The sequence below is a fragment of the Notamacropus eugenii genome, chromosome 6 (genome assembly GCF_028372415.1).
Source record: "Notamacropus eugenii isolate mMacEug1 chromosome 6, mMacEug1.pri_v2, whole genome shotgun sequence".
NCBI lineage: Eukaryota > Metazoa > Chordata > Mammalia > Diprotodontia > Macropodidae > Notamacropus > Notamacropus eugenii.
Genome location: NC_092877.1, coordinates 51870705 through 51898366, shown reverse-complemented (window position 1 = coordinate 51898366; position 27662 = coordinate 51870705). Strand labels below are relative to the sequence as shown.

The 27662-nt window shown below is 36.2% G+C and overlaps 1 protein-coding gene across 8 annotated transcripts in view; it reads left to right on the top strand.

Moving 5' to 3' along the window:
• The window catches only part of ZFYVE28 (zinc finger FYVE-type containing 28), a 199205-nt gene that overhangs the window by 100768 nt on the left and 70775 nt on the right, over positions 1 to 27662 (top strand). For 7 of the 8 annotated variants that reach the window (XR_011969423.1, XR_011969422.1, XM_072620033.1 and 4 more), the window contains exon 8: positions 11240 to 12577. Coding sequence is in view for 6 of the 8 variants with exons in the window: in XM_072620033.1 (XP_072476134.1) it covers positions 11240 to 12577 (1338 nt within the window). In the remaining 2 variants the exon portion in view is untranslated. Of the gene's footprint in view, positions 1 to 11239; positions 12578 to 27662 lie in introns of those variants that run through there. The other variant, XM_072620037.1, reaches the window with a different exon arrangement.

Here is a 27662-nt window from a genome sequence, read left to right as displayed (position 1 = left end):
GTGATATTTAGACTTTTATCATGACTTTCAGGTTAATCCAATAATTCTTCAATTATCTCTCCTCAATCTATTTTCCAGGTCAGTTGTTTTTTTCTTTTTTTTTGGTCAGTTGTTTTTCTGATTAGATATGTCACACTTTCCATTTTTTATTTCTTTTCCCTTTGTTTTGTTGTTTATTGATATCTCATAGAGTATTAGTTTCCATTTGACGAATTCTAATTTTTAAGGAATTGTTTTCTTTAATGAGGGTCTGTATTCTGCTTTTTTTGGAATTATTTTCTTCAGTATTTTTTGTGTCTCTTTTACCAAACTATCTCTCTGTAAATAACTTTCTTGCATTGCATCTTTGAAAAGAGATACTTAGGCAAAATCTTTTTTAGTGATTATAGAGCTCATTTAGGAAACTGCAATGTTCTGGGTACCATCTGCAAAAAGGAACATATCAAGGATCTCACCATCTATAGAGAATCCCTCTTTCACATTGATTCAGGACTGATTATCTTCCATGATGGCAACAGACACCTTTGATAGGCATCTATATTCCTGTTTTAAGTTTCACATGACATTAATAATCAGAGATATTAATCACTAATCAACAAAATTACCTATGTCATATATTTTTTGAGAAATCCTAAATTTTACAAATGCATAAGAAACACCTTGCTGGCAGAGAGCCTTTAATAGACAGTATTTTGCCCTACTAATTCAAATTCTTTTTGTATTTATTGTCAACAAAGACATGCCCTTTAAGATGTTATATTTGGTGTATTTTTCTCTCATTTATGGGACTGAAAAATGTGGGCAACTATGAACAGTGTTTACAAAAGCCTGTCCGTTCCTTTTACATACTTCCATCAAGGATCTGATTGGTACACATACAGACTATGACCACATTTTTTGTAGAAATGGGAAAATGGACATATGGATAAGTAGTTGCTGATATTTTTTTGCTCACCTTTTCTGTGTGTGTGAAATAGTGATGCCTGAGATTTTTTCAAAGCTTTTGATATTAACCCTTCTTTCATATACCTTGAGAATTGATATTCTCAAAATTGAGTTACCACCAATATTGCTCTCCTACGTGTATAGCGGCTAACATTTATAGATCTTTTTCATTTTTCACCTATTTTCCTTCCAGTTTCATCTTTTAATATCTTTAGGGTGACTTTGCTTAATTGGGCATCTTGCCAGGCTTTTAAGTTTTTTTATTTATTTATAGCATTCATTTTAAAAAGTTTAAGTTTCCAACTTTCTCCCTCCCTTCTGCCTCTCCCCCACATATTAAGGCAAGCAGTATGATATCAATTATACATGTGAAGTCATCTCGCCAAGCTTTTGTAAACATGTTTTTCCCTTCCCTTCTATTTTATGACAGTGCTGCTCATAATCTTCTGCCATCCTTTGTAAGATTTTGCCAATGAATTGGTATTCTAAAAGAGAGTTCCGCTTATACTTGACAAGGAGAGCAAGTGTTTTCTGGCTGTAACTGGCTCTTCTTTCATGTGACAATTGATTTATGTCAGTGAACTTCCTTAGGAAAGCTTGATAATTTGTGTCAACATCCATTCTGTTTCTGATTTTTCAGTGTCAACAGCAAATTTAAGTAGGGTAGGTTGGCTTTGCCTCAGTAACTTATATCTTCTTTTTATTCTTCTGATTTAATGCTAATTTTGATCTCCAACAACTCAGGGATGTGAGTAGACATAGAAAGCTGATTCAGAATTGACTCCCTATTCAGTTGACAATCAATCTTATCCAATCAGTCCTTTTGATTCTGCCTCCATCTCTCCTGTCTATTCCCTTCTCTCCTTCCCATACCTGCCATCTTAGTTTAGGTTCTCTATCACTTAAGCTGGATTATTGCAGTAACCTCTTAGCTGATCTTCTTGCGTCTTGCCCCTCCCCTGGCTAATCCATTTTCTGCGCTGTTTACAAGCTGACATCATTACAGCATGTCTAACCATTTGACTCCTCTGTCTAAATCCAGCCTCCTTTTCCAGGCTTATGTAAGAATGTTATTGCTATTTCATGAATTGTTTTTTCATTCCACAGTGGTCAGCTTGTTAATCCTTCTGGGTAGCATTCTATCTCCTTCCTTTACTTCTGTATGCTTTTGAGGTACATACTTGCAACATGCTCCCCTCTTACCTTCGCATCATTTATTCATCCCTAGCGTCTTTCAAATTTCTGCCCAAGTGCTACCTCCTTTAGTAAGCCAGTCGTGATCCCCATGGTTGCTAATGCCTTTCCTGCTGAAATTGCTTTGTATCTCTTTTGCATGTCTTTAATTTTCTGAACATATGTTTCTGTCCCTTTCCTTCTCCTCCATAGAATGTCAATTTCCTGAAGGCAGAAACAAAGGTTTTTGGGGGGTTTTTCCTTTGTATCCTAGCACATTGTCTGGAGTAGACTAGATAATTTACAATACTGGTTTAATGAATTAATGAATGTTAAAATAGAAACTTGCATATTTTGGTCATAATATTTGGTATTGCTACAGCCAGCTCCTCCAGATTCTTCCTGAAGAAAGCATTTATTTTCGTTTAATTTTAGATTTAGCGACCACATAAAATAGGGAAATGTTCTTGGTGTGACTGTTCTTTTGGAGGTTTTTTTAGCTATGGTTTTTAATGTTTTTAAAGTTCATTTGTTACTCAGCTATCTGTTATGATAACCAGAGACATATTTCTCAGGCATAATACTTTGCCTTCTATGTTAATATTAAGTTGAATGTGCCTTTTTAAACAAATTTGTTCTAGTACTCTTTCCTAAGAGCACATACTGAAATATTGTGTTATTAGAACACATTTATCATGCAAAGAATTCTTTAACTGGACAAAGACTATTTGTTTTTTATTCCTTTCACTTTTGAACATAAAAAAGTAAAATAGGCATTTTATAGACATTGGTTTAGTAAATTACTTCTGGCCATAAAAATATGTTATTATAATTTATCATTTTCTTCATCTTTCAGTTATTTGTTTTTCTGACTCCTTTGCCTTTAATCTTAATTCTAACCCCTTACTTTAATATTTTCAAGAAGCTTCATCATCTTCCCAATCTTGCCATATGCCAAACTTTGTCTCTAGCTTTTTTAGGTTTTCGTATTTAGATGAATAAGACTCCTTTCACTATTAGCAGCCACAAGTATCGATTAAGCACGTACCACATTGCACTTGGTGCAGGGGCTATAAAGAGGCATGAGACAAGATACTTGCTCTCAATTTGGGGAGATAGAACATAGACATATAAAGATAAGTAACAGCATAAGGTTGTAAAACCAAATACCAAGAGAATGTCACAGACTTTAAAAACCTGCTTCAAAGTAGTTACTTAATGAATTACATATCTAGCTCATCAAATATTATCTTTCTACATATCTTGTGTTATGTGTTGTTTGAAATTATTTGCCTCACATGTACTTGTTTGTCTATTCATACATATGTATATATATGTATGTATGTGCATATATATATATATATATATATATATACACTCATATACATACACATATAACCTCAGTTTTTCCTGTGAAATATGAAGGAAAATTTTCAGCTTAGAGGGGAGGGGAGTTAAGGGAAGTTTGAGGAAGTATAATAAGATTTGGAAAAGGCTCTGTGGTAAGTGGGATAGTGAATCAGTTAGAGAAGTATAAAAGGATTGCCTTGTCACCATGCAAGCCATTATGGTGAAAGCCACAATGATGGAGAGAGGGGCCAGTTGGCAGCTTTGTGATGCACTCTCCAGTACCAATTTATAGATTAAGGACAGATTGAGAATGGGGTGAATGCCAGGGAGGGGTATTATTGGGTAGGGAAGCTCTGGACCATGTACCAAGAAAATAAGTTCAGAAGCAAGCGGGAGCAGAGGGTTCCAACTTTTAGCATTCACAAAGAATAACCCGGAGTGAATCTTAGATCAAATGGAAGCCTATAATTCTGTCACTCTGAAAGAACAAAGTTTTCTGTCTGGCTGACAAGGCATTGAGTCCAGCAGCATTGGGTTGTTGTTCAGATTGAAACCCCCAATAGGAAATTGCAAAGATCAGACCAGGGGCAGCAATCACATTTTGAGAGTCCTACAAGCCTGCGAGTCCCCAACCTGCCCTCGAGATCCTAGGATAACATAAAACTCAATGCTCCAAGGAAGAAGCAACAGGACCCACCTAGAACTTTCCTCCAGAAGTGCAACAGAGTCCTCCTCTCAAGTCCAAAGTCATGAAGTAGGCTAGAAGAATGAGCAAATAAAAAAGAATCTTACCATAAAGAGGTATTAGGAGGTCTGTGGTTGTTTGTCCTTTATTTCGAAGAGAATTGGTGACATCCTGAGATGATATCTTGGCTCACATGTGAATTGGATTTACATGAGGCAGAGTTGCAGAAACTCTCTTTCAGAATCATTGAAGTTCAATGTTGTGACAAAAGTCAAGTTGACTGGTGATGGCCCTGGATGCAGTAGGTGACCTTGGTGTCTTCAATGTCTGATCAAACTCTTTAGGACTCTAAAGTACCTGCTTCAGCTGCATTCCTGACCCTGGGAACAAATTGTTCTCATCTGCCCATTACATCATGGTGATAGGGAATCTTAAAACACAAATCCAGAAAGAGAGAATGACTTCAAAGTAACTGCACACATTGCTTCTGAGGAAACCATAGCTTGGACACAAATTCAGCTAGAATCCCCAGAAGAGAAGAATCAGAAGGTTTTTTTAAGAGTTAAAAAATTTTAGTTAATAATACTTTTGTCAGTAAATTGAAAGTGCTTGAGGAAAAAATGGAAAAGAAATGAGAATTATGGAAGAAAGAGGTGGAAACAGCTTGGCACAAGAGGTACAAAACCTTACAACAAACTCCATGAAAATTGGAATGGACCAGATAGAAACCAATGACCCCATGAAACAACAAGAAATATTAGAACAAAGTTATATTCCAAACAAAACAAAACAAAACAGGAAAGAAGAAAATGTGAGATATTTCATAGAAAAAAACAACCAACCTGGAAAACAAATCAAGGAGAAAAAAATTAAGAATCATTGACCTATCTAAACACCACGACTCCAAAAAAGAGTGTAGATACCATATTTCAAGAAATCTTAAAACTTCTCAGATCTCTTAGTCCCAGGGGGCAAAGTGTAAATAAATAGAAAGAATTTCTCAGTCATCTCCTGAAAGAAACCCCAACATAAAAATTCCCGGGAACATCATGGACAAAATCCAGAGCTTCCCAGTTAAAGAAAAAAAATACTGCAAAGAACCAGAAAGAATCAAAATACCAAGGAGCCACAGACAAGATCACACATGATTTAGTAGCTACCATTGTAAAGAAGTGGAAAATTTGAAGTACAATATTCCAGAGGGCAAAGGACATATACAGTATACTTGCCACCAAGAATAACTTATCCCACAAAATTGATTATAATGCTGTTGCGGGGAGGGGGGAAAGTAGACCTGTATTGAAATAGAGGATTTCCAAATATTCCTGATGAAAAGACCAGAGTTGCATAGAAACTTTGAAATTCCAACACAGTCATTAAGAGAAACATAAAAAGATGAATGGACAATGATCAAGGATTCAACAAGAATAAACTGTTTTCATTCAAATATGGACAGATGCTACACGTGTCCCCTCTGAACACTATCATCAGGTGTCAGAGAGAGAGTCTAATTAGGCAAAGCCTGGAAGTGGTTCTGTTATGAGAAACAGGTTCTGTTGTGGATTCTATTTAAGAGAAGAATGGAAAGAAAGGAGAAGAGGAATACACTGGGGTGGGGGAGGGAAAGGAAGGTCAGGGGAAACTATTTCACATAATGAGAGAGCATCCTGATTGCTGTAACAGTTGGGGGAGATTCCAGGGATGATGTTTCTGCAGCAAGAATAAAATCTTTGTCTGGATCTCAGACAGATACCCTATGGATTGCCTAGGATTTCCCTGCCAGAGCACAGAACCTGGTGGGAGTGTGGTGCTGATTGAATTTATTAAGGATTTTGAGTTAGTGGGAACTGGAGAAAATGTCTACTCAGCTAGTCTGCTGATGACGTATCTTAGAAATGCTATTCCTTCTTTTCTTAAATCCAGTACTTATTATCTATTGCAGCTTCCTTCACAGGACAGTTGAGATCTGCACGTGAAATGCTTTCTAATTCTAAGACCCAAGTTCACATCTCATCTCGGAACACTTAGTAGCTGTGTGACCTTGGGGAAGTCACTTAGCTCCTTTTGCCTCAGTTTCATCCACTCTAAAATGGAAATAATAATAGCATCCACCTCCCAGAGTTGTGAGAATCAAAAAGATGTCATATAAATACTAGTCATCATCATCACTTCATGAGACTGGGGAGTTAAGAGGCCTTGGCTCCCATTCTAGCACTGCCACTAACTAGCTGGTACATGGTAGCTGCTTTACAACTGTTGGTTTTGAATTTAGTGTATTTGAATATTCTTAGATATATACATAATATCTTATTCTGTTATATAATCTGAGATAAGCAGTTTTTAAAAATTTATTTTTCTCATTCTTTTTTTGTTATATTTGAATTTATTTTAAACTTATACAAAATAGCAAAAGAAAAAACATTCCTGTGTACACAGCAGACATGAGAGGATTCAGTATAAAGCAGTTAATGTCCGTTTCAAGAAAACCTATATAATAAACTACGCATTATTTTCAAAACTGCCCAGCTTTGCTTTGCTTCCTTGTGTTTTCTTTTGTCTCCAGCTGTGTACTTTTTACTTCATTTTTCCTCCTTCCTCCCCCTTTCCCCAAGAAGTCTACAGTTTAGTGCAGATATTTATGTGTGTGTGTTTGTATACAAGTATGCATATGTGTATATGTGTGTATATGCATATACATACAATAAACATACACACACATATATATCACTGTCCATAAACATACACATATATACACGTATACACTCAAACACATATATGTAAGCCTGCACCTGTCATCTATTTCTCTATAGGTGGATAGCATTTTCCTTCATAAGTTCAAGTCTTTCCATATTTTTCTGAATCCACCATCATTTCCTATATATTCCTACAGCAATATTCTGACTCAATAATGTTCTATCTGGGAAATTGTCTGTGAGAGTTTTTCCCTCAATTTTTCTTCATTGCCTCCATTTTTGGCTAAATAGACTTTTGCTAAATTTTTGGCTAAAAAATAGATTTTATTTATATGGGAAAATTTTAATTTAAAATAATCATCCATTTTACACCTTAATACTGCTGTCACCTTATAATATGGTTTAAGGTCTGATGCTACCGAATCTAATTCTTTTACATCTTTTCCCCTTGGTTTCCTTTAAGTTCTTGACCTTCTACTCTCCCAAATGAACCCTGTTATTATTTTTCTGTATTAGTACTATAATTTTTAGTAATTTAATTGGAATGATGTTATATAAATGGACTAGTTAGGTAAAATTGTCATTTTTGACTATATTAGCTTTACCTATCCATGCACAATAAATACTTCAATCATTTAGATCTAACTTTGTATAAAAGGTGTTTTGTTTATATTTCTATAGTTCCTGTGTCAGTTTGACAGGTATGCTCTTATACTTTTTATATTGTCTAGTTATTTTATATGGTCTAAAACTATTGATTAATTTGACTGATACCTAGTGTAGTTTCCCTATTTTTCTTAAATTTGATTTTAATTTTAACTTTAAATCATGATGACTATCCCTGCTTTTTTACATAATAAATTCTATTCCTGATTCACTTTTTTTCCAGTTTGCACTTCAGTATATAATGCCTTGCATACGAACTTCAGGAGGACAATCAGTTATTTTTAGAAATGAGTGGAAGGAAGAGATCATTCTCAGTCACATTTTGGAAAATATCCAATAGATATTGCAAAAGCCCGTGTTTTTCATGCCTAGAGTACTGACTCTCTGTGACTGAGAATCATCAAATGCTCTCAGATGTATCACAATTTTTATCAACCCAAAGGGTCAGGAATAGATGTATGTAGTAGGTGCAGCATTTTGCCTAGTTGTTACTTATATAAGAAGAAATACATGAATAATAAAAAAAGGAGAGCTGGTTAGGAAACAAGAGTGAAGGATAACAAATGACTGGCCCAGGTCTTGCTCTGGTACCTGTATAATTTTAAAAGAACTAAACAAAGACTCCCGATATTTCATATGAATCTTCCATGGAAGATTTTTGGGGAGGACATGAATGAGAAAGTACAATCTCTCTGTATAAGGAAAATGTTCACTGGTCTGATTCTTTAAAGCATCAAAGAAATATTTCATGCACATAGCTAAAACTTTTCTGAGCTTCCATGAGATCTTTTTAATCTTGAGCCAATGGAAAGCTATAAATTTTATGAATAAATTTAATTTTTACATACTGTTATGTGATACAATTTCTGGAGTAGTCCTCTGCCTTGCAGCATGATTACTCTTGCAGACTCTGTATCTCTCCCTTTAAAAATTATACTTAATTTCCTATACTAAACAACATTAGCTCTAAATCCACTAACAAAGGAGTGCAAGACTATTAACTAATCTGCAGTACCACCGTTTACATCGTATTATGCATATGGAAAATGGTGAGAATTCTTTCATTAAATGGTCTTGGAAAAATACAGATGGATTATTTATATTCATTTATCTTTTATTATCTGCAGTAATCCGATTGTCAGAAGACTAACATACAGCATTTTAGAAATTTTAGTAATCACTTTGGTGATAATTCTAAATGTAACGTAGTAAAGATGATACTAGAGAAAGACTGTAACCATTTTAGGAAATTAATGTCTGAATGAACAGACATGAAAAAAGAGCGTGGAGGAGGAAGTGAAGGACTTACTCAGATGTCAGGTATAATCTATAAAAATAATTTGTTCTGTATGGAAATTTCAGTAACATAAAAGTTGTTAAACAGGAAAGGACTAGATGTCTTATGTTTCTATTAAGTGTGAGTAATTAGAAAATTTTAAAATGATTAATTTTATCTAATATGAGTAATTTGTATGACTGATAGTATGCTGCCAGTGTATGCCATTTACTTTGGGGTCATTCTTTAATTTACAACTAAAATCTATCTCTGAAGAATTAAAAAGGAATGAGTTAACTTCTAGGAAACCAAATGATTCATTGTAAAAGATAAAGTATGCTTAGTTCATCCTTTAAAATATTATATTGCCAGTTCATGAAATGGCATTGGGTAGTAGGGAGGCAGTGTGATGTAGAGGGAAAGGTATTGAATATGTGTTCAGAGATCCTGAGTTCATTTTTCCCCTGTGCTGTTTACTGACTTTGTGTCTTTGGGCAGGTCACTGTACTTATTAGGACCTCAGTGGCCTTATCTGTAAAATTGGAATATTGGATTAGATGGTCTCTAATATTCTTTCTAGGCTTAAATCATTGATCCTTTGACTGGCACTATTATAGCCTTTATTCATAAGACTGCTGTGTCACCTCTAGGCTCAAAATGGCTGTGTTCTGGAGCACTCACTAACCAGAAATAATGCAATCAACAGATATTTATTGAGTTCCTGGACTATGCCTAACACTGTGTTAGGTCCTGTGGAGCACTGAATTGTGCATGGATTCTACTCATAAGAAACAGGTTTTAGAGGCAAAAGGCACACATGAAACATCTATCACAATTAAGTGCTTTGGGCTACCACTTAGTAAGGTAAATGCCAAGCTAGTTCCACTCCCATAAGGTTTGAGAATTCTATCAACTTGGCCCTTTCCTTTTTAAAAAAAAAAAAAAAAGATACTAGTAGGTTATCTATAAAAGGCTTACCTTTTATGGAACCTGCCTAGTGACTTAGTCCTTTCTCCATTCCCACTTCCGTCACTCTAGGTCAAACCAAGCTAGTCTCTTCACTGCTACTCATTCTCACCTTGCCTTCTGCCCTCAACATGCTTTGTTCAGCCTGTGCCCCATGTATGTCATGGACTCCTTTTACTCTATCCCTACGCCCACAGTGGGGCATCTAGGTGGATAGAGCACCAGACCTGAAGTCAGGAAGGCTCATCTTCCTGAGTTCAGATCCAGCCTCAGACACTTATTAGCTGTGTAACCCTGGGCAAATTACTTAACCCTCTTTGTCTCAGTTTCCTCATCTGTAAAAAAGAGCTGGAGAAGGAAATGTCAAACCACTCCAGTATCTTTGCCAAGAAAACCCCAAATGGGGTCACAAAGAGTCAGACATGACTGAAAACAATTGAATAACAGCATTCCTGCTGATATCATAGCATGTGTAAGGATCCCTGTAGGCTACATATTGACTAAGAAAACAGTATATTAACATTATCTATGTTTTATCATTTTTTTTATTTTGTTAAATATTTTCCAATTATATTGCAATCTGATTTGGTGCTCCCTGGGACTGTCATGGACCACATAATGCCCTCTGACCACCTGTTTTAACACTTCTGGTTTAGATAACCATAAAACCTAAAATATACTTCAATTGGTAAAAATGTTGGCTGTTACTGCCATTCCTTTGCCTTCCTGATGTAATAACGTCCAGAGGATAATTCCTAGTCAATAGGAGAGAGAAAACTAGAAATAAAATACGGAGTAGGGTACAAAAGAAATTGCCATGTTGATCTGTCATTTCCTTGTCAAGATAATGTTTCTCAGAATCATTGCAGTACTGCCAAGTAATAGATCTACACAATATATTACGCATTTGTTACACTTCAGAATTTCTTCAAGTTGCCTAGTTTCAGCATTCAGCATTCAGATCACTGAAGAGTAATTGCGGTTTGGGAAAATGAGTTAAATAAAATATTTTAATGTACTCTTCCCTAAGACCTTGAAATGACTGTATTTCTCATTTTAATTCTTCAAATGGTATTGCTTATGCATCACAGTTAATTAGAAACATGTATTATTTCAAATAGAATAAATGCAGAAGTGATTAGTTACCTTCAAAAAGAAAGGGAAATGATTTAAATAGCAACACTGTCAGCTGAATTTTAGAATTTTTTTAAAATAAAAAGAATTACCCTTTAATTTGAGAAAAGTTTTTCCAAGGGGTCATTTGATTTTCATATGAAATATGTCCAAATTAAGTCAAATAAAATCAAATGTCTAAGAAAAAGATAATATCTTTTTGGGGAAATTTTAATACTATGCAGATATTTTTTTAATTTCCTGATTTTCTACTGGTGGTGGAAATTTGGTTTTTTTAAATGTATTTTTAAGCAAAATGAGGGAATTTTTTTCTAGAAATTTAATTCTTAATTTCCCTTTTGAAATTTGCAGAGATTTACTGCAAACATTGACTGAAGAAGAACTGCACACACTTGAACGGAATTTGTGCATATCCCAAGACATGGAGTTCTCTGTCAGAACAGATCCAGAAGTGCCCTCTGTCATCGCACCCACTTTAGCTGCTACTTTCCCTCCTGAGCAGCTTTCTGTCACAGAAGAAAATACAGAGGCCGAATTAGCCTGCTCGATGCAGTATGATGAACAGGAATTGGAACAGCTCAATCAGATGGTTCACAGGGTAGGAGATGAAATGTCCTCTCTCCTTTCTCCACCCAGTGTATGCCAGTCTCCAGCACATAGAGCTGGCCTGAGAAACAACTCGAGTGCAGAGGCCTCACCAAGCAGGTCAAATCTGGAACATTTACATGATGAAGAGGACAGAGTCTTTTTTATGGATGACCTTGATGGAGCAGGAGAATCCCTCGCTAGGCCGGAGTCTGCTAGTGAGCCTTTGATTTGGGTCAGCAGCACTTGCCAGGATCCGTCAAAGGAAAGGGACACTCAGAATTTAGAGAACAGAGAAGTGGGAGATAGCTTATGCACAAAAGAGATGGAAAGTGATTTGAGCAATAACAATAATATTGAAGAGAGCGAAATGCAGAAGATTGGGCTCTCCATCCAGAATTCTTGCAGTTGTTTAGATACACAGTTATACCTCAATGGCTGGGATATGAATGCTGAAGATGCAGAAACAGCAGAAATAATAGCCCATCGAACTGGGGGAATGAAGATATCTGCAACTGTCATATTTAATCCTAAATCTCCTACTTCTTCCGATTCGCCTGTAACTACCCCAGAAGCACCAAGTCAGTGTGTTCCTGTGGCCAACTCGAGAGCTGATGAAGAGGAAAACGAATCCCATCAGCTCAGCATTGCTGCTACCAACTGTCTCATCAACTCGTGTGTGTGTTGTGGTAGCTGTGAGGACAACAGGGACGATCATACAGAAAATTTAAAGACTAAATGTACTCCAGGAAAAGTGATAAAAAATGCCTCTTACAGTCTAGTCAAGTCAAAAGAAAAGGATCCCATCGATAAGTCAGATAATTCAGCATCCACTCCAGAGACACTAAAAACTGAAACTGTTCCTACCGAAAGAGACTGTGACCATCAAGAACCCAACCACTCTCATTCCTCCAAGTGCCTGGTGCACAACTCAGGTTCACAAGTGGAAAGTGATGGTGGGTCATGCATTGAAGGGGATGCATCAAGTCAACAGAAACAGCATGAAAAAAGAAGACAGCCTAGTGAGAGGCGGTCAGAGACCAGAAGACAAAGTGGAAGCAAAAGGACAGGCAAAGAAGGAGTAAAAGCAAGGCCCAGTTCCAGGTAAGATCATCTGCCACATTTACATTCTTTTGTACTGAAAAAAATGCTTTCTAAGTTTTGTGCCTTTGTTATTTTCTGGTTTTGACACAACATTCAATGCATATATATATATATATATATATATATATATATATATATATATATATATATATATATATATATAGCTAATAAACTATTTCAAATTGAAGGAATGTTCACTTTTTAGTTACACTATCAGTTCTGCTGTTTGTATTTTTTATTAAATTTTTAAAATAGTATTTTATTTTTTCCCTCAGTTACATGTCAAGAAAATTTTTAGCATTCATTTTTACAAGTTTTTGAGTTCCAAATTTTTGTCTCTCCTTCCTTTTCTCCCCTCCCCTCTTTCTAAAATGGTAGGCAATTTGATATAGGTTATACATATGCCACATGTAAAACATATTTCCATATTAGTCACAGTTGTAAAAGAAGAAACAGATCAAAAGATAAAAAAGAATAAAGTAAGTGAAAAAAATATACTTTGCTCTGCATTCAGAATCCATCAGTTCTTTAACTGGATTGGGATAGCGTTTTCCTTCCTGAGTCCTTTGTATTTCTCTTGGATCATCGTGTGTTGAGAAGAGCTGAGTCATTTGTAGTTGAACATCACACGATGTTGCTGATACTATGTACAATGTTTCCCTGGGTCTGCTCATTTCACTTTGCATCAGTTTGTACAAATCTCTCCAGGTTTTTTTGAAGTCTGCCTGTTTATCATTTCTTATTGCACAACAGTATTCCATTATGTCATATACCACAGCTTGTTCAACTATTCCCCAATTGATGGACATTCCCTTGGTTTCCAGTATTTTGCCACCATGGAAAAGGTTGTTTATAAATGTTTTTGCACATGTAGTTTCTTTTCCCTTTTTATGATCTCTTTGGGATACAGACCTAGTAGTGGTATTTCTGGATCAAAAGGTATGAATAGTTTTATAGTCCCATGTATATAGACTAATCTATGGTCCAGTAGTTCCAAATTGCTCTCCAGAACATTTGGATCAGTTCACAGCTCCACTATCAGTGCATTAGTGTCCCAGTTTTCCCACATTCTCTACAACATTTTCCTTTTTTGGCATATTAGCCAACTGATAGGTATGAGGTGGTACTTCAGAGTTGTTTTAATTTGCATTTCTCTAATCGATAGTGATTTAGAACACTTCTTCATATTTCTATACATGGCTTTGATTTTATCATCTGAAAACTGGCTATTCATATCCTTTGACTATTTATCGATTGGGGAATGGCTTATATTTTTATAAATTGGGCTCACTTCTCTACATATTTGAGAAATGAGACCTTTATCAAAGACACTTGCTGTAAAGATTGTTTCCTAGCTCTTTGCTTTCTTTCTAATCTTGGTTGCATCAGTTTTGTTTGTGCAGAAGCTTTTTAATATAATCAAAATAATCTATTTTACATTTCATAATGCTTTTTATCTCTTGTTTGGTCATGAACCTGTAACTCACTTATCTTCTCCTTTAAGAATTTGGGTGCTGTACTTTGCTTTGTCTGAGATCAGGATTTCTACCCCTGCTTTTTTTTACTTTAGCTAAAGCATAATAGATTTTGCTCCAGCCCCTTACCTCTATTCTATTTATGTTCTCTCTGCTTCAGGCGTGTTTCTTGTAAACAACATATTGTATGATTCTGGTTTTTGATCCACTCTGCTGTCCACTTCCATTTTGTGGCAGAGTTCATCTCATTCATATTCACAGTTATACTTACTAATCATGTATTTCCCTCCTTCCTATTTTTCTCCCGTTTGTCCTCACTCTCCTATCACTCTTTCCCTCTTCACCAGCATTTGCTTCTCTATGCGATGTCTCACAGTCTGCCCTTTCTTCTGTCAGTCTCCCTCTTACCTTTCCATAATTTCTTCCCCTTCTACTTTCCTGTCTGATATGATAGATTTCTATATCCAACTGATTGTGTATATTTTTCCCTCTTTGAGCCAATTCTTATGAGAGTAAGGTTGAGGTGATGCACATTGCCCACCCTCCCATCTTTCTATCCATTGTAATAGATTTTTGTGCCTCTTTGTGTGAAATAATTTACATCATTCTACCTCTTCCTTTCCTTCTGCACCCAATGTACTCCTCTTTCTTATCCCTTATTATTTTTGTTATTCCATCAAATTCATCTTATAGCTATACCCTCTGTCTGTGTATATTCCTTCTAGCTGTACTATTAGTGGAACAATTTTTAAGAATTACAGATATCATCTTCCCATGTAGGGATATAAACAGTTCAGTTTCATTCATTCCCTTGTTTTTATTTTTATTTTTTTACCTTTTCAGGCTTCTCTTGGATCTTGATAATGAATATCAAATTTTTTGTTCAGTTCTGATTTTCTCCTTATGAAAGCTTGAAATCCTTCTATTTCATTGAATGACCATTTTTCCCCTTGAAATATTATGCTCAATTTTGCTGGGTAGGTGATTCTTGATTGTAGTCCTAACTCCTTTGCCTTTCAGAATATCATGTTCCATGAGCTCCTATCATTTAATGTTGCTACTGCTAAGTCCTGTGTAGTTCTGATTGTGGCTTCCTGATATTTGAATTGTTTCTTTCTGGCTACTTATAGTATCTTTTCTTTGACTTGATAGTTCTGTACTTTCGTTGTAATGTTCTTTGGAGTTTTTATTTTGAGATCTCTCTTCTGAGGTGATCGGTGGATTTTTTCAATGCCAATTTTGCCCTCTGGTTCCAGGATATCAGGGCAGTTTTCCTTGATAATTTCTTGAAAGCTGATATCCATATCCTCCTTTTGATTATGGCTTTCAAGTAGTCCAGTGATTCTGACATTGTCTCTCCTGGATCTGTTTTCCAGGTTGGTTGTTTTTCCCATGAAGTATTTTACATTTTCTTCTATTTTTTCATTCTTTTGAATTTGTTTGATTGATTCTTGCTGTTTTGTAGAGTTATTAGCTTCTACTTGCCCAGTTCTAACTTTTGAGGTGTTGTTTTCCTCAGTTAAGTTTTATACTTCCTTTTCCATTTGTTCAGTTGTGATTTTTAAGGAGTTGTTTTTGTCAGTGGATTTTTGTATCTCCTTTTCCATTTTGCCAATTCTCCTTTTTAAGCAGTGGTTTTCTTTTTCTAAGCCATTGATTTATTTTCCATAACTCTCTTGCATCACTCTCATTTCTCTTCCCAATTTTTCTTCTACCTCTCTAATATGATTTTTAAACTCCTTTTTGAGCTCTTCCATGGTTTCTTTGTGGGCTTGAAACCACTTCCCATTTTTCTTTGTGGCTTTGCCCATAGGTGTTTTGACATTGTTGTCCTCTTCTAGATGTGTATCTTGATATTCCCTGTGACCATAGTAACTTCGTGGAGAGATTCTTTTGTTGTTGTTATTTTTTGCTCATCTTTTTCCTTTCTTTCAAATTTGAGCTTTTCTCCCTGGGTAGCAGGGGCCCTGTTTCAGGCTTCTGTGCCAGGGCATGCAGGCTTTGACTTTTATTATTATTATTTTTTATTTGTTTTCAGTGTTCTACAATCAGGCCATACTGTACTGGTGTGTCTGGTACTGCACTGAGGGAGGGAGTGGGCGGAGTAGTTGGTGCTGCTGGAGGCGGCAGGCATGAGGCAGTTTACCTGATGCTGAGCCATGGTTCTCATGTTGGTATCTGGTATATTCTGATGCCAGTGGGGTGTGTCTACATTTCTCCAGGCTACACTAAAGCACTTGGTGGTTTGGCCACTAGAGGCTGCCTGGTCTTGGCCCTGGACTACATCGAAGCATGGTTGGCACCTACCTGTTTGCCCCTGGCTGTGCTGAAGCACATGGCAATTGTTCCCCTGGCTATGCTACAGCATGAGTTGGGGTTGGGGGTCTGGTGTTGGCATTTGCCTGCTCTGCCACAGTGGGGCTCTGGATCGATGTCCATCTGGTTTGCTAAGGTATGGCTTGCTGGTCGCTTGCTGGGACTCTTTCAGTCCTCGACTGCACTTCCCTTTTACTTGAGTGAGATAGACCTTTCTTGCCAATCTTCCACAATTCTTGGGCTAAAAAATTGTTTCACCCCATCTTTTTGCTATTCCAGGTTTTGTTTAGAGGAGCTATATTATGATTGTTTGGAAGTGATTATGGGATAGTTAGCAGTGATTTACAGCTTACTCTGCCTTCTTGGCTCTCAGAAGTCCTATTATATACTAGGATCTTAATAAATCTTGTTGTCTTCCTCTTTTTGTATATTTTCATACTAACTGTGGAATGCAAATGAGTTTGAAATTGCTTTGAAAACTAGTTTATACTGCTTCCATGCTATGAAACTAATAGTATTTGCATTAGAATTTAAGCTCCTTGAGAGCAGGTGTGTTTTCATTTTTGTCTTTGTATCTCCAGCACCTAACACAGTGCCTGCTATAGTAGGCACCTTCTAAATGCTTATTGAATGGAATTTATATAAAAGAATTCTCCAATAAGATTATAACATGTTTTAGTTCCATTTGATATTGAAAGTGCTTCGCAAATTATGTGATTACTGTGTACATTGCAGAATTTTATATCACTGTTTTATAGTATTTACACTGTCAGATGATGTAGTACAGGGCTTCTTAAACTTTTTCCTCTCACAACCCCTTCAGCACTTCTTAAACTATGGGTTGAGATCCATAGTTTAAGAAGTAGTATATTTGATCCTAGGTAGGAATGCTAAAAATTTGCTTTTAGAGTAATCATATTTCAATATTTATTTTTATTACCCACTTTAAAAAGTCTAAACTTTCAATTCATTACCAGAATGTTACTGTTAATATAATTTTATTAATTGTTCTGATAGGATCAACAAATACTTTGTAGTAATTTAGTCTAGGTCTGATTATACTAAATATGAGGTTCACACATTTGCATTTAACTGCTCTTCAGTCTTTTCATTTACATTATTTTAGCTGTGTATTTGTTCTCCTGTTTCTGTTTTCATTGCCTTGAGAACAGTATTGTGTGGCTTGGACGTGAACACAAATAAGTATGTGATTAAGGTTTGATTGAGAGGGAGAAAGTTTGCCAAGAAAGTATGAAGGGGGAAAGTCATTTTATTACAGTACAATATTAGGGCTTGTTAACCAAGATTAGTATCAGTCATTCAACAAGCATTTATTAGGCACTTTATATGTGCCAGGTGTTGTATTAGGCCTGAGGGATACAGAGACAAAAAATGAAATACTTTTTGTTCTCAGGGAACTTATGTTCTACCAGATGAGACAATGTGTCCTTATGACTTATTTATAGATCTGTGTCATCTTCATAGAGATAATAATTTAAAGCTATAGGAGCTGATGTAGTCATCTAGAGGGAAAATGTAGAAAGGGAAGGGAAGAGGTTCCCCTCCTAGATGCACAACACACACATACATACATACATACACACACACAGACACACACACAAACTGAAATGGATGACAAGCTAACAGAGGACACTGAGAAGTAGTAGTCAGATAAGTACTCTTACCAGGAAAGAGTAGCATTGAAGAAAACCCAGAGAAGAAAGTATCCAGGAGGAGAAGATGGTCAAATGTGTCATTCAACAGAGATGTTTAAAAAGATGAGGACTGGGGTAGGTGGATGGCACAGTGAATAGAGCATCATCCCTGGTGTCAGGAGGACCTAAGTTCAAATCTAGCGTCAGATACTTTATTAGTTGTATGACCCTGAGCAAATGACTTAGCCCTAGTTGCTCCCCACCCCCACCAAAAAAAGACGAACTAAGAAAAAATGGTCGTATTGGGAAATTAAGATTATTGGTAATTTTGGAGAAAGCAGCTTTAGTTGAGTAATGAGTTTAGAAGATAGATTGCAAAGGATTGAGAAAAGAGGAAGTAGAGACAGTGAGTGTAGCACATGTGATTTTTCTAAGAGATTGTCTGAAAAAGGGAGGAGACATAGAGGATGATACCTTTTGGCAACTTTATAGTATAATGAAATTTTTTCTTAAGGATGGAGGTGAAGAGATTATTTGAAAACAACAGGGAAGGAACCAGCAGTAGAAAATGAAAAAAAAAATTAGAGAAGGGAAAGAATGATCAAAGGAGGGAGATCTACTGGAGAAAGTGGGAGGGGATGCTTTCAAGAGTACATGTAAATATATTTGGCCTTGATAAGAAAAAAGGACTAAATCACTATCAAATATGGGAGGAAAGAAAGATAGAGTAAGGGGTGATATCACGGACTTTTAAGCCAAAGAGAAGAGTAGGCAAGGAAGCTCATTTTCAGTGGCCTCAATTTTCTCAGTAATGTCAGGGACAAGGTCTCTTACCTAAGAGAGTCAGAAGAGGAGGAATAGAAGGCTTGAAGAGAAAACTAGTACCAGTGTGCCCAGTGGTAAATTTAATAGAACAATTACTACTTCCTGGCAGTGAGATAAGGCATGAGGGAACTTGGAAAAATATCTTTAAAAAAAAAACACCACTGTTAGCAAAGAATTAGAAATTGAGGGGATATCCATCAAATGGGGGATGGCTGAAGAAGTCATATATTATTGTGATGGAATACTATTATGCTATAAGAAATGATGATGAGGATGTTTTCAGAAAAACCTGGAAAGACTTACATGAACTGATGCAAAGTGAAGTGAGCAGAACCAGGAAAACACTTTGCACTGTAATAATAATTGCAATATTGTATGATGATCAACTATGAATGACTTAGCTATTCTCAGCAATATAATGGTCTAAGTCAGTAAAAACTGCTATAATGAAAAATGCTATCCATCTCCAGAGAAAGAACTGATGGAGTCTGAATGGAAATCAAAACATACTTTTTCTTTACTTTTTAATTTTTCTTGTATTTTTTGTTTTTTCTTTTACAGCATGATTAAGGATCACATAACCATTATATAAATGTTAATAGTTTTGTTTTTCCACCAGTTACAAGTTAGAATAATTTTTACATTTTTTTTAAGTTTTTTAAGTTTTGTGTTTCAGGTTCTCTCCCTCCCTCTCTTCCTTTCTCCCACTATGAGACAGGAGATGGTTTGATGTGTTTGTGCATGGGTAGTTATGTAAAAGAAAAAAAAACCACCACTGAGTTATTGTCATCATCAGTTAATATGAATTAAATACCAAGTAACCAAGATATTACCACACATTCTCCATTGCAGTTGCATGCTAAGTTCCAAACTAAATTTCATAGAGTCCTTGATTTAGACCTAGAAAGGACCTTTGAGGTTATCTAGTTTTATCCCCTCACTTTTACAAATAAGTAAATTGAGACCCAGAGAAGTGAAAGAATCTGTTCAAAGTCACTGAAATAATAAGTAGTAGAAGCCAGGGATTTGATCTCAGGTATTCTTTTTCTTTTAACTTTAATCTTTTAAAATTTTGAGTCCAAATTCTCCATCCTTCCCTTCCCCCCACCCCCAAGAAGACAAGCAATTACTTTACACGTGTGCAGTCATACAAAACATATTTCCATATTAGCCATGTTGCAAAAGAAAACACAGACCCAAAAAAAAAAAAGGAAAGAAAAAAACAAAAAGTATGCTTCGATCTGCCTTCAGACTCTATCATGAAATCAGTTATGCTAACTACAGATCTGCCATTCTTGCTGCCACTCAAATAGGTACTCACATCTGATTACTCATTTGGATCTTTTAATGGCAAAATTGTAATACTCTAAAGTAAGCAATTTTGCAGACTACAGAGGAGTTTAAAAACAATGCTCTTTCCTCATAATAATTTTTTTAAATTAGTATTTCAGTAATTGTAACATTAGCTGTAAACATTTTTTACCAATAATAGCCAAAATCAGTCATAAAGTATTGATGTGAACAGCACCATGAGTAACAGGTGTATGAAATAATTAGAAGAGTAAAACAGTTCTAAAGTGTACCTGTGGGGGGCCATTGGAGGAGAGACGAACTATTTACTGTAGGTCAATGCAATCTTTGTTTAAGCAAATGCCAAAGCTTCAGACCCCATCGATTTTTCCCTGGTCAGGCTGGGCTCCTTACACGTCCTGTGATTGACTTCTCTAGTGGCATTTGGTACTACTGATTATGTTAACATCTTGAAACTTTCCTCTCTAGATTTTGTCAGCATTAAAGTATCCTCCATCTAATCTTGTTTCTCCATTCACGCTTTCTTTTTCTGAAATCGTGCTTTCTGAAAGAAGCTGATTTACTACACAAGTCTGACTTTCATCAATTTCATGTACATGTCAGTTTTAGTGGAAAAATACTCTGGGATTCGCAGTAGGCGTGAACTGCCTCTTCCTCCTGCTCTTTTTACGCTTGTGCCAAAAGATGTAATTGTCTTGGATGTCATCAAGATGACCTTTCTAGAGCCCTTCTATCAGTGTACAATCAGCATAATGATAGTATGTGATGCTTATGTGAAGCTTATATTCCTAATGTATTCATACTCACCTTGAGAAGTTAGTTATTATTATTCCTAGTTCATAAATAATAGAATTTAAAAAGAAAGAGTATAAGAGAATAACTTTATCTTTATGGGGAAATCTTTGACAGACCCAAAGTACAATTTCAGAAAATCCAGACCACTGATCATTCTGTTGAGTTCTGATATTTCACAACATTGTCTAGGATATCAGATTGTTTCTAAAACTACATGTAACCTAGTGAGCTTATGAAAGCAATATAGTGTCATGAAAAGAGTACTGGACTGGCAATTAGAATGTAGGGGTTCAAAACCTAGCATTTCTGCTTAGCTGCTGAGTGACTTGGGACAAGTCACAACCTCTTGAAGATTAGTTTCCTTATCTATAAAATGTGAGTACTAATATTCATGGTATCTTTTTTATTAATTAATTTGTTTTCAATTTTCCACAACTACTTCCATAAATTCTAGATTTTCTCTTCCTCCCTTCCCCCTCCCTTCACAAGATGGCGTGCAATCCCATATGGGTTATATACATACATTCCTGCTGAGTGGGATAGGCTTAGTGAAGACTTCTCAGATTGTAATTCTTCTCCCAGGGGTGAGGTAAGATCTAGAGGCTCAAGGTTACAATATTTTTAGAATAGAATAGTTCCATATAAGGATATAAAACTGTGTAGTGTATTAGGGTCTCAATGATTGGATAAAACTTACATAATTCCTCAATGTCTTCATTTCAAAAGGGATTGGTTAGATTTCGTGTCTAGAATGTAAGATCATATTCTCAGCTAATGAGGATAATGGTCACTGGGGGAGGAGGGACTTGCATTAGGGTCTATATAAATCACTGCCTTTTCTTTGTCTTTGTCTTTCCTACTCCAGATGAACTGGTATAAGATTGTCCCAATTCTCAAGAATCTAGTAAATAAACTTTCTGTCATCACTTTGAGAGGCCTCTGAGTAATTAATTTAAGTAAGGACCTGAGGCATCCCACACAGTTTGGGGGCACTCGTACCGGGATCTGTGGCTTTTCAGAGAGATGGCTGGCAGCTCAGTTCAAAGACTGGGCGCCCGTGGGGAGATTCCCCCATGGTCCTTGAAACAGGCTGCTGGGCCTCCCTCTCTGCAAAGTAACAACCCGAAGCAGAGGAACTCAGTGAGGACAGAAAGAATAGAGATAAGGACTCCAAAGACTCCAAAGCTGCGAAGTGTGTAAAAATGCCAACTGGTTGGTGTTGAAGTTTGCAGTCAGGCAACTTGTACGCATATACGACCCGGTGGTAAGCACGGGGAGGGCCTGGGGGTCAATTCGTTGAGTCTTAGATAGACTCGGGGAGAAGGTGATGACTCCCAACCAAATTAGTGGACTGCAGGACCCCAGGGTGAAGGGCCCCCCCAAAAAACGTTTGCCAGGTGACTGCTGGTGGGTAGGTGACCCCCACTTGAGAGCTGGCAAGAGAGCTAGCAGGAGAGCTAGCAAGGGAGTTAGCAGGAGAGCTAGCATAATTCTTTGAGTCTTAGACTTGGAGGTGTTGGTGACAACCCTCGTGCAAAAATGGGACAGAAGCAGTCCAAGAACCAAGCTTTGGAGTGGAGTCAGGAAGAAATACCGGTAAGTAGTCCCTTGGGAAATCAATTACAAAATTGGCACAAATTACCAAATTATAGAGGAAAGGACAAGAAGAAGATGATTAAGTATTGTTGTTTCATATGGGGTGAAAAGACATCGGAGGAGGAGGCACAATCTGGCCCAAATATGGTTCCTCTGAGGACTGAGTTTGCCAGAAATTTAAACCTATATGTACTATTCTGTTCTGTTAAATGTTTTGTCTGTATATGTTATGTTGGTATTTCTGTGTGAATGAAAATCTGTGTGTCTCTGTTTTTATCTGATAAGGTTGTAAATTTAGCCAGCTAGTCAGCAGGAGCAGAAAGGCTGAGCTGAACTGTCCTTGAAATTCCTGTTACTCCCCTTCTTCAACCCCTCCAGATTAGTTTCAGAGGGGCAGAGGGAGAGAAAGGAAGAAAAAAAATTTTACTATTCAGTTTATATGGTTGGTAACAGCAAGTAAAAGAATGTAGGAGAAGTGTTAGGTTAGGAGTAGAAAGAAATAAGTTATGTGTAGTTTCAAAGGGGCTTGAGGGAAAGGCAAGAGAATTTAAGCAGGTAGAGATGATGAGAGGAGCAGGGGTACTGTGTAATCAGAAGACTTGAAAAAAGTACAAAGGGAGGGAGGGAGGGAATTTATCTTTTTCCTTCAGACCAAAGAGGCATGCTAGCAAGCATTTAACCATTTCTTGCCTCACCCAAAAGAAGAAATTTTAGTGTAATGGGGAATAACAGAAAGTTAATTGAATTCATTCTGGTCGTATTTAGAATTGTGAATAGGTGAAATGTGTCATTCTTAATTTAATGTTTAAGATAGGTTAGAATTTATTAAAGTTTGGTGGAAGTAAGCAGAAGATTAGAAAGTAAAAGAAAATCTCAAGTAAGCAACTTAGAGCTGAGAGTTTTGAATTTAGGTTTAATTAGATCAATATATTTGATGCCAGACAATGTATTTAAAGTAAAAAAAAAAATAAGTTTGGGTTTTTCTTTTTCTTTGCAGAGTGGGAGGGCCAGAAGTGGGTGGCCTTGGGAATCCTGGCACAAATAAGAGGAGGGCAGAGACACCCAGTGGCATTTCTGCCAAAAATGTTAGATCCAGTAACAAAAGGATAGGTATTTGTTAGATGCAACATTAATCTAATGTAATTGTTACACGATTTTAAATTGGTAATTTATTACATATAGATTGGGGTTTTCAAAGGATGTGATAGAAATTTGATAATTTGAAACCTATTTGGTTATAAAAAAAGGAGTTGAATAGGTTAATGGCTTATTTTAAGTAAACTTAAATAAGTTTAAATTTTTAGGTAATCCATCTAAATATTGTATTAGGAATTGCATTGTTAAGCTAATTAATGAATTGGTTAAAAAGAGCTGTTATGAATTTTTTTTGTAAGAGTTTCCTTCTTGTAGCATTCTTATTAAGAAAATGAGAACGCTTTAAAAATGTATATATGTATATGTGTGTGTGTGTGTGTGTGTGTGTGTGATTTTTCAAGCCTGTTCCATCTGAGGATGTATTATGTTAAAAGTTTATTTCTGCTGTTGAAAAGGAAATTTTAGCTAAAATTGTTTTTACCATGAATCAAGCATTTACTCTAAAGTTATGTTTGTAAAAGAAAGTTTATGGGCAAATGTGAAAAAGCTTTGGGTTTAGGTCTTTTCTTGTGATTTCTGTCAATTAGTTTCAAGGGGATTGTGATAAATTGTAAACTGTTCGTAAGAGAGGAAATATTTGTTGTATTAAGAAATACTTTGTAAAATCTTTTGTATGGTTTTTGGAAGGCCTACCTATCCAATTTGTATTTATAAGTAACAAAAGTGGGAAGAATTTAGTTTCTCTAATAGGATATGAAAATGCAATTGATGTCATCTGAAATTTATTGTTCGGGTTCATAGCTAAAACAATTTGTTGTCACTTATAAAAATTATGTTTGCCATTTGTAATTCTAATGCTAAAGCCTAAAGCTGGTACACTGTGTGTATGTGGGGGAAAGAAGCAGTCCTCAGGCTAGTAACAAGTACAGCCCCAGCAGCTGAGGAGATTGTATATAGAATTTGCTTTGGTGAGAATTTGAAAATGTATAAGAAATGATCTTCAATGATTGGCTTTTTAGGGCAAATTTAAGATCTAAGATGTAAATAAAATCCCTGAGAACATTCTTTCTAAATCTAATGGGAATAAATAGATGTTGTATCATTGTTCCATAGAACAAGATTGGGATTTAAAGTTAACTGTAATTGTATTTTATTTATAGGGGGATTCAGGGAAAGGAGTCCCTTATAAAAAAAAGGGGGGGGTGGCCCCAGGAATGGTCTTGATGGGAGTGCCCAATAAACTGGAGATTTGGACTGATAGAATTAAAAGTGACTTGGGCATAGTGATAGAGTGGACCTTAGGAGAGCTGGTTCACGTGGAAAAAAACCAAGGAGTTTTCAAGGTGAGGTTTTCCAGGACCTTTAGACAAATGGGACTAAAACTCTTTTGGGGTAATGGACAAAGGTCCCAACTTGGAATGAGATCTTTACAGGTTACAAAATGATGTAAATTAGTATTAAAACAATTGACTGAATTAATTAGTATTAAAACAATTGACTGAATTAATTACTGAGACTAAATCGGAGACATCTTCAGTTTGGGAAAAAGAATTTTAGTCTAATTTTCTTAGAGGTAGGTAGTCTCTGGTAATATTTGGCATTGAAAGTTAAATGATTGTTTTGATTTGAATTCATTACATGAACATAAAAATTCAAGTTAGTGTTTGAACTTATCACATGTGTAGCTCATTCTTTTAGATTGAGCAGGGTTAGAAAAGGATAAAGTAGTTTGGGAAACAGATATAAATCTATTAAAGCAATGACTATGATTGTTATTCAATCAGGAACTAGAACATGTATAGAAAAGCATGTAAGCTACTTAAGATTTGCTTCAAAAGATGTTCCTTGGCCAATGTGAAATTAGTCATGTTTGAAACTGATTATTAGAGCTTGCTATTTTAAGATTTTTGTGGGACCATTAACTGACTGTTCTGAGTCTAACTCCAGGTGTGGATAGCAAGAGAGGTGGTCTGAGCCACTGATCCATGATGCCAGTAAGCCTGTGAGATGCTGGTATGAACTGCAAAAAGGTGATCTCATGGGAAGGTCAGGAGAGCAGCTGTTCAGCCTGAGCTGAGGTAGGATTCTCCTGACTCAATTTCCCCACTGACACCTGGCAGACATGAAGCCTGGCTGAAAGCCAGTTGACAATCTACTCCTGCCTGGAATTGACGTGAAGTGAGGGAGATGTTGTTTCCCTTCAATGTCCCTACTCTTAGTGGCAAATTCCTAAAATCAGAAGTTTTATAAGTAATAATACCAGATCTGTTAAATAATAGATTGTTGGTAGGGGAACATCTGAGGTTAAGTCTAAAATTGAGCTAACAGGTTTAGGACTTTAGAGCAACAACAATAAGTTAGGGTCCTCTAATTCTTAGTAATAGTGTGGAGATGATTAGGTCAAGGGCTTGTGAGACTAGCATGCATAGTTATTATTTTGTCTTAGTTGGTTAATGTTGGAAACAAAAAAATGGTTTGTGGACTATATTGTAAATGCTTTAAAAGAAGTATCACATGATCAGAAGTTGGAATTGTTTTATGATATGATATGCACTGTGTTAAAAATGATTATTTATTGTATTTATATAAGTACTGGAGCCTGGTATTGACTCCTTAGTGAAATCTCATCTTCCTAATGAGGGAATGAATAATGACTTACTGTGAAATGTAGAAGCTGCATTTTAATGTGAATTTCCTTTTTTTTTGTTAAATGACAATTTGTCAAAGTTTCAATTTTGATTTTTGTAAGAATGATAGGAGTGGTAATCTAAGATGGTATTAAGTTCAGTTCTGTAGGAGAGTGGACATCTGGATTTCTACAAGAAGATGAAGAGAAGAAGATGCTGAGATGCTGTGCTGACGACTGCTTGAAGGAGCATCCAGATCAGAAAATTGCATAAGATGATATTTCTCCCCAGACTGCTGTATGAGATGGAACCTCTAAATGGACAGTTCATTAATTTAAATCTCTGTATCTGTACTTATAACAAGGGGACTTCCCCCTGTAATTTGCTAATGTGTCAGTCAACTTTGCTTCCTTCCCATATTCATATAAAAGGGAGATAGATGAAGGGAAGGATTCATAAGGGAAAGAATGTGAAGAGGTATTTATTGATTGGATTTAGGTGTGGAAACAGGAATAAATAAGAGGAGGGGAGGAATATGGGTAAGATTGAACCTTGAACTATCTATTCCCCCATCCCAATTCAGAAAATGTTTAGCATGATTGGGAAGCCAGTAGACAAAGTTATGGAAGGTTGTTGCATTTAAAAATTTTAAAGTTGTTTACTGTCATTTATAATTATTACTATTAGTTATTAAACTCCCAAGCCTCATGCTTGGGAGACACACTTTGTCAGTATTAAAAGCTCCGTTTGAAGCGTGTGTGAGAACACACAGAATTTGGAAAGGGATAGCCAATGAGGCATATATATAAATTCATTATAAGTTTTGTTATTTGGGGAACTATACTAGGATTATTATTGTTTGTTCTTAACAGGATTCTCTGTTCAGCAATTGTCCTAAGCCATTTACCACAATATCTAAACAGGACTCTTCTGTTAAGATTGTGTGGACTTGACAAACCTTGGGAACAATGCAACCAAAATGTAATACCTTGGGAATGTCCCTTTTAGGCATGATCCTGCTCCCACTGCTGGGACACCAGGCCCAAGTTATCAACCCCCCCTCTTGAAAATAGCTTCCTGGACCTAATTCATACCATTGCAAATACCTTTGAGGTATCTGATTGTTGGATTTGTGGAGGACCTCAGCGGTTAAGTCAATGGCCATGGGTAGCAGTACCGTTGAGTTCAGTCTGGATATTAAGTAATAGATCTGTAGTACATGACGGAACAAGATTCTGGACAAGCCAAGAGAAACACCAATGGTCTTTGTCCGAATCAGTTCCAGGTGCACATTGTTTAAATCAAACAGGACCCGAATTGCAGGAGACATGGTTGGGAGAAAGTAATTGTAAGTGGACATTCACACAAAGACCAGAAACCCTGGCTCATA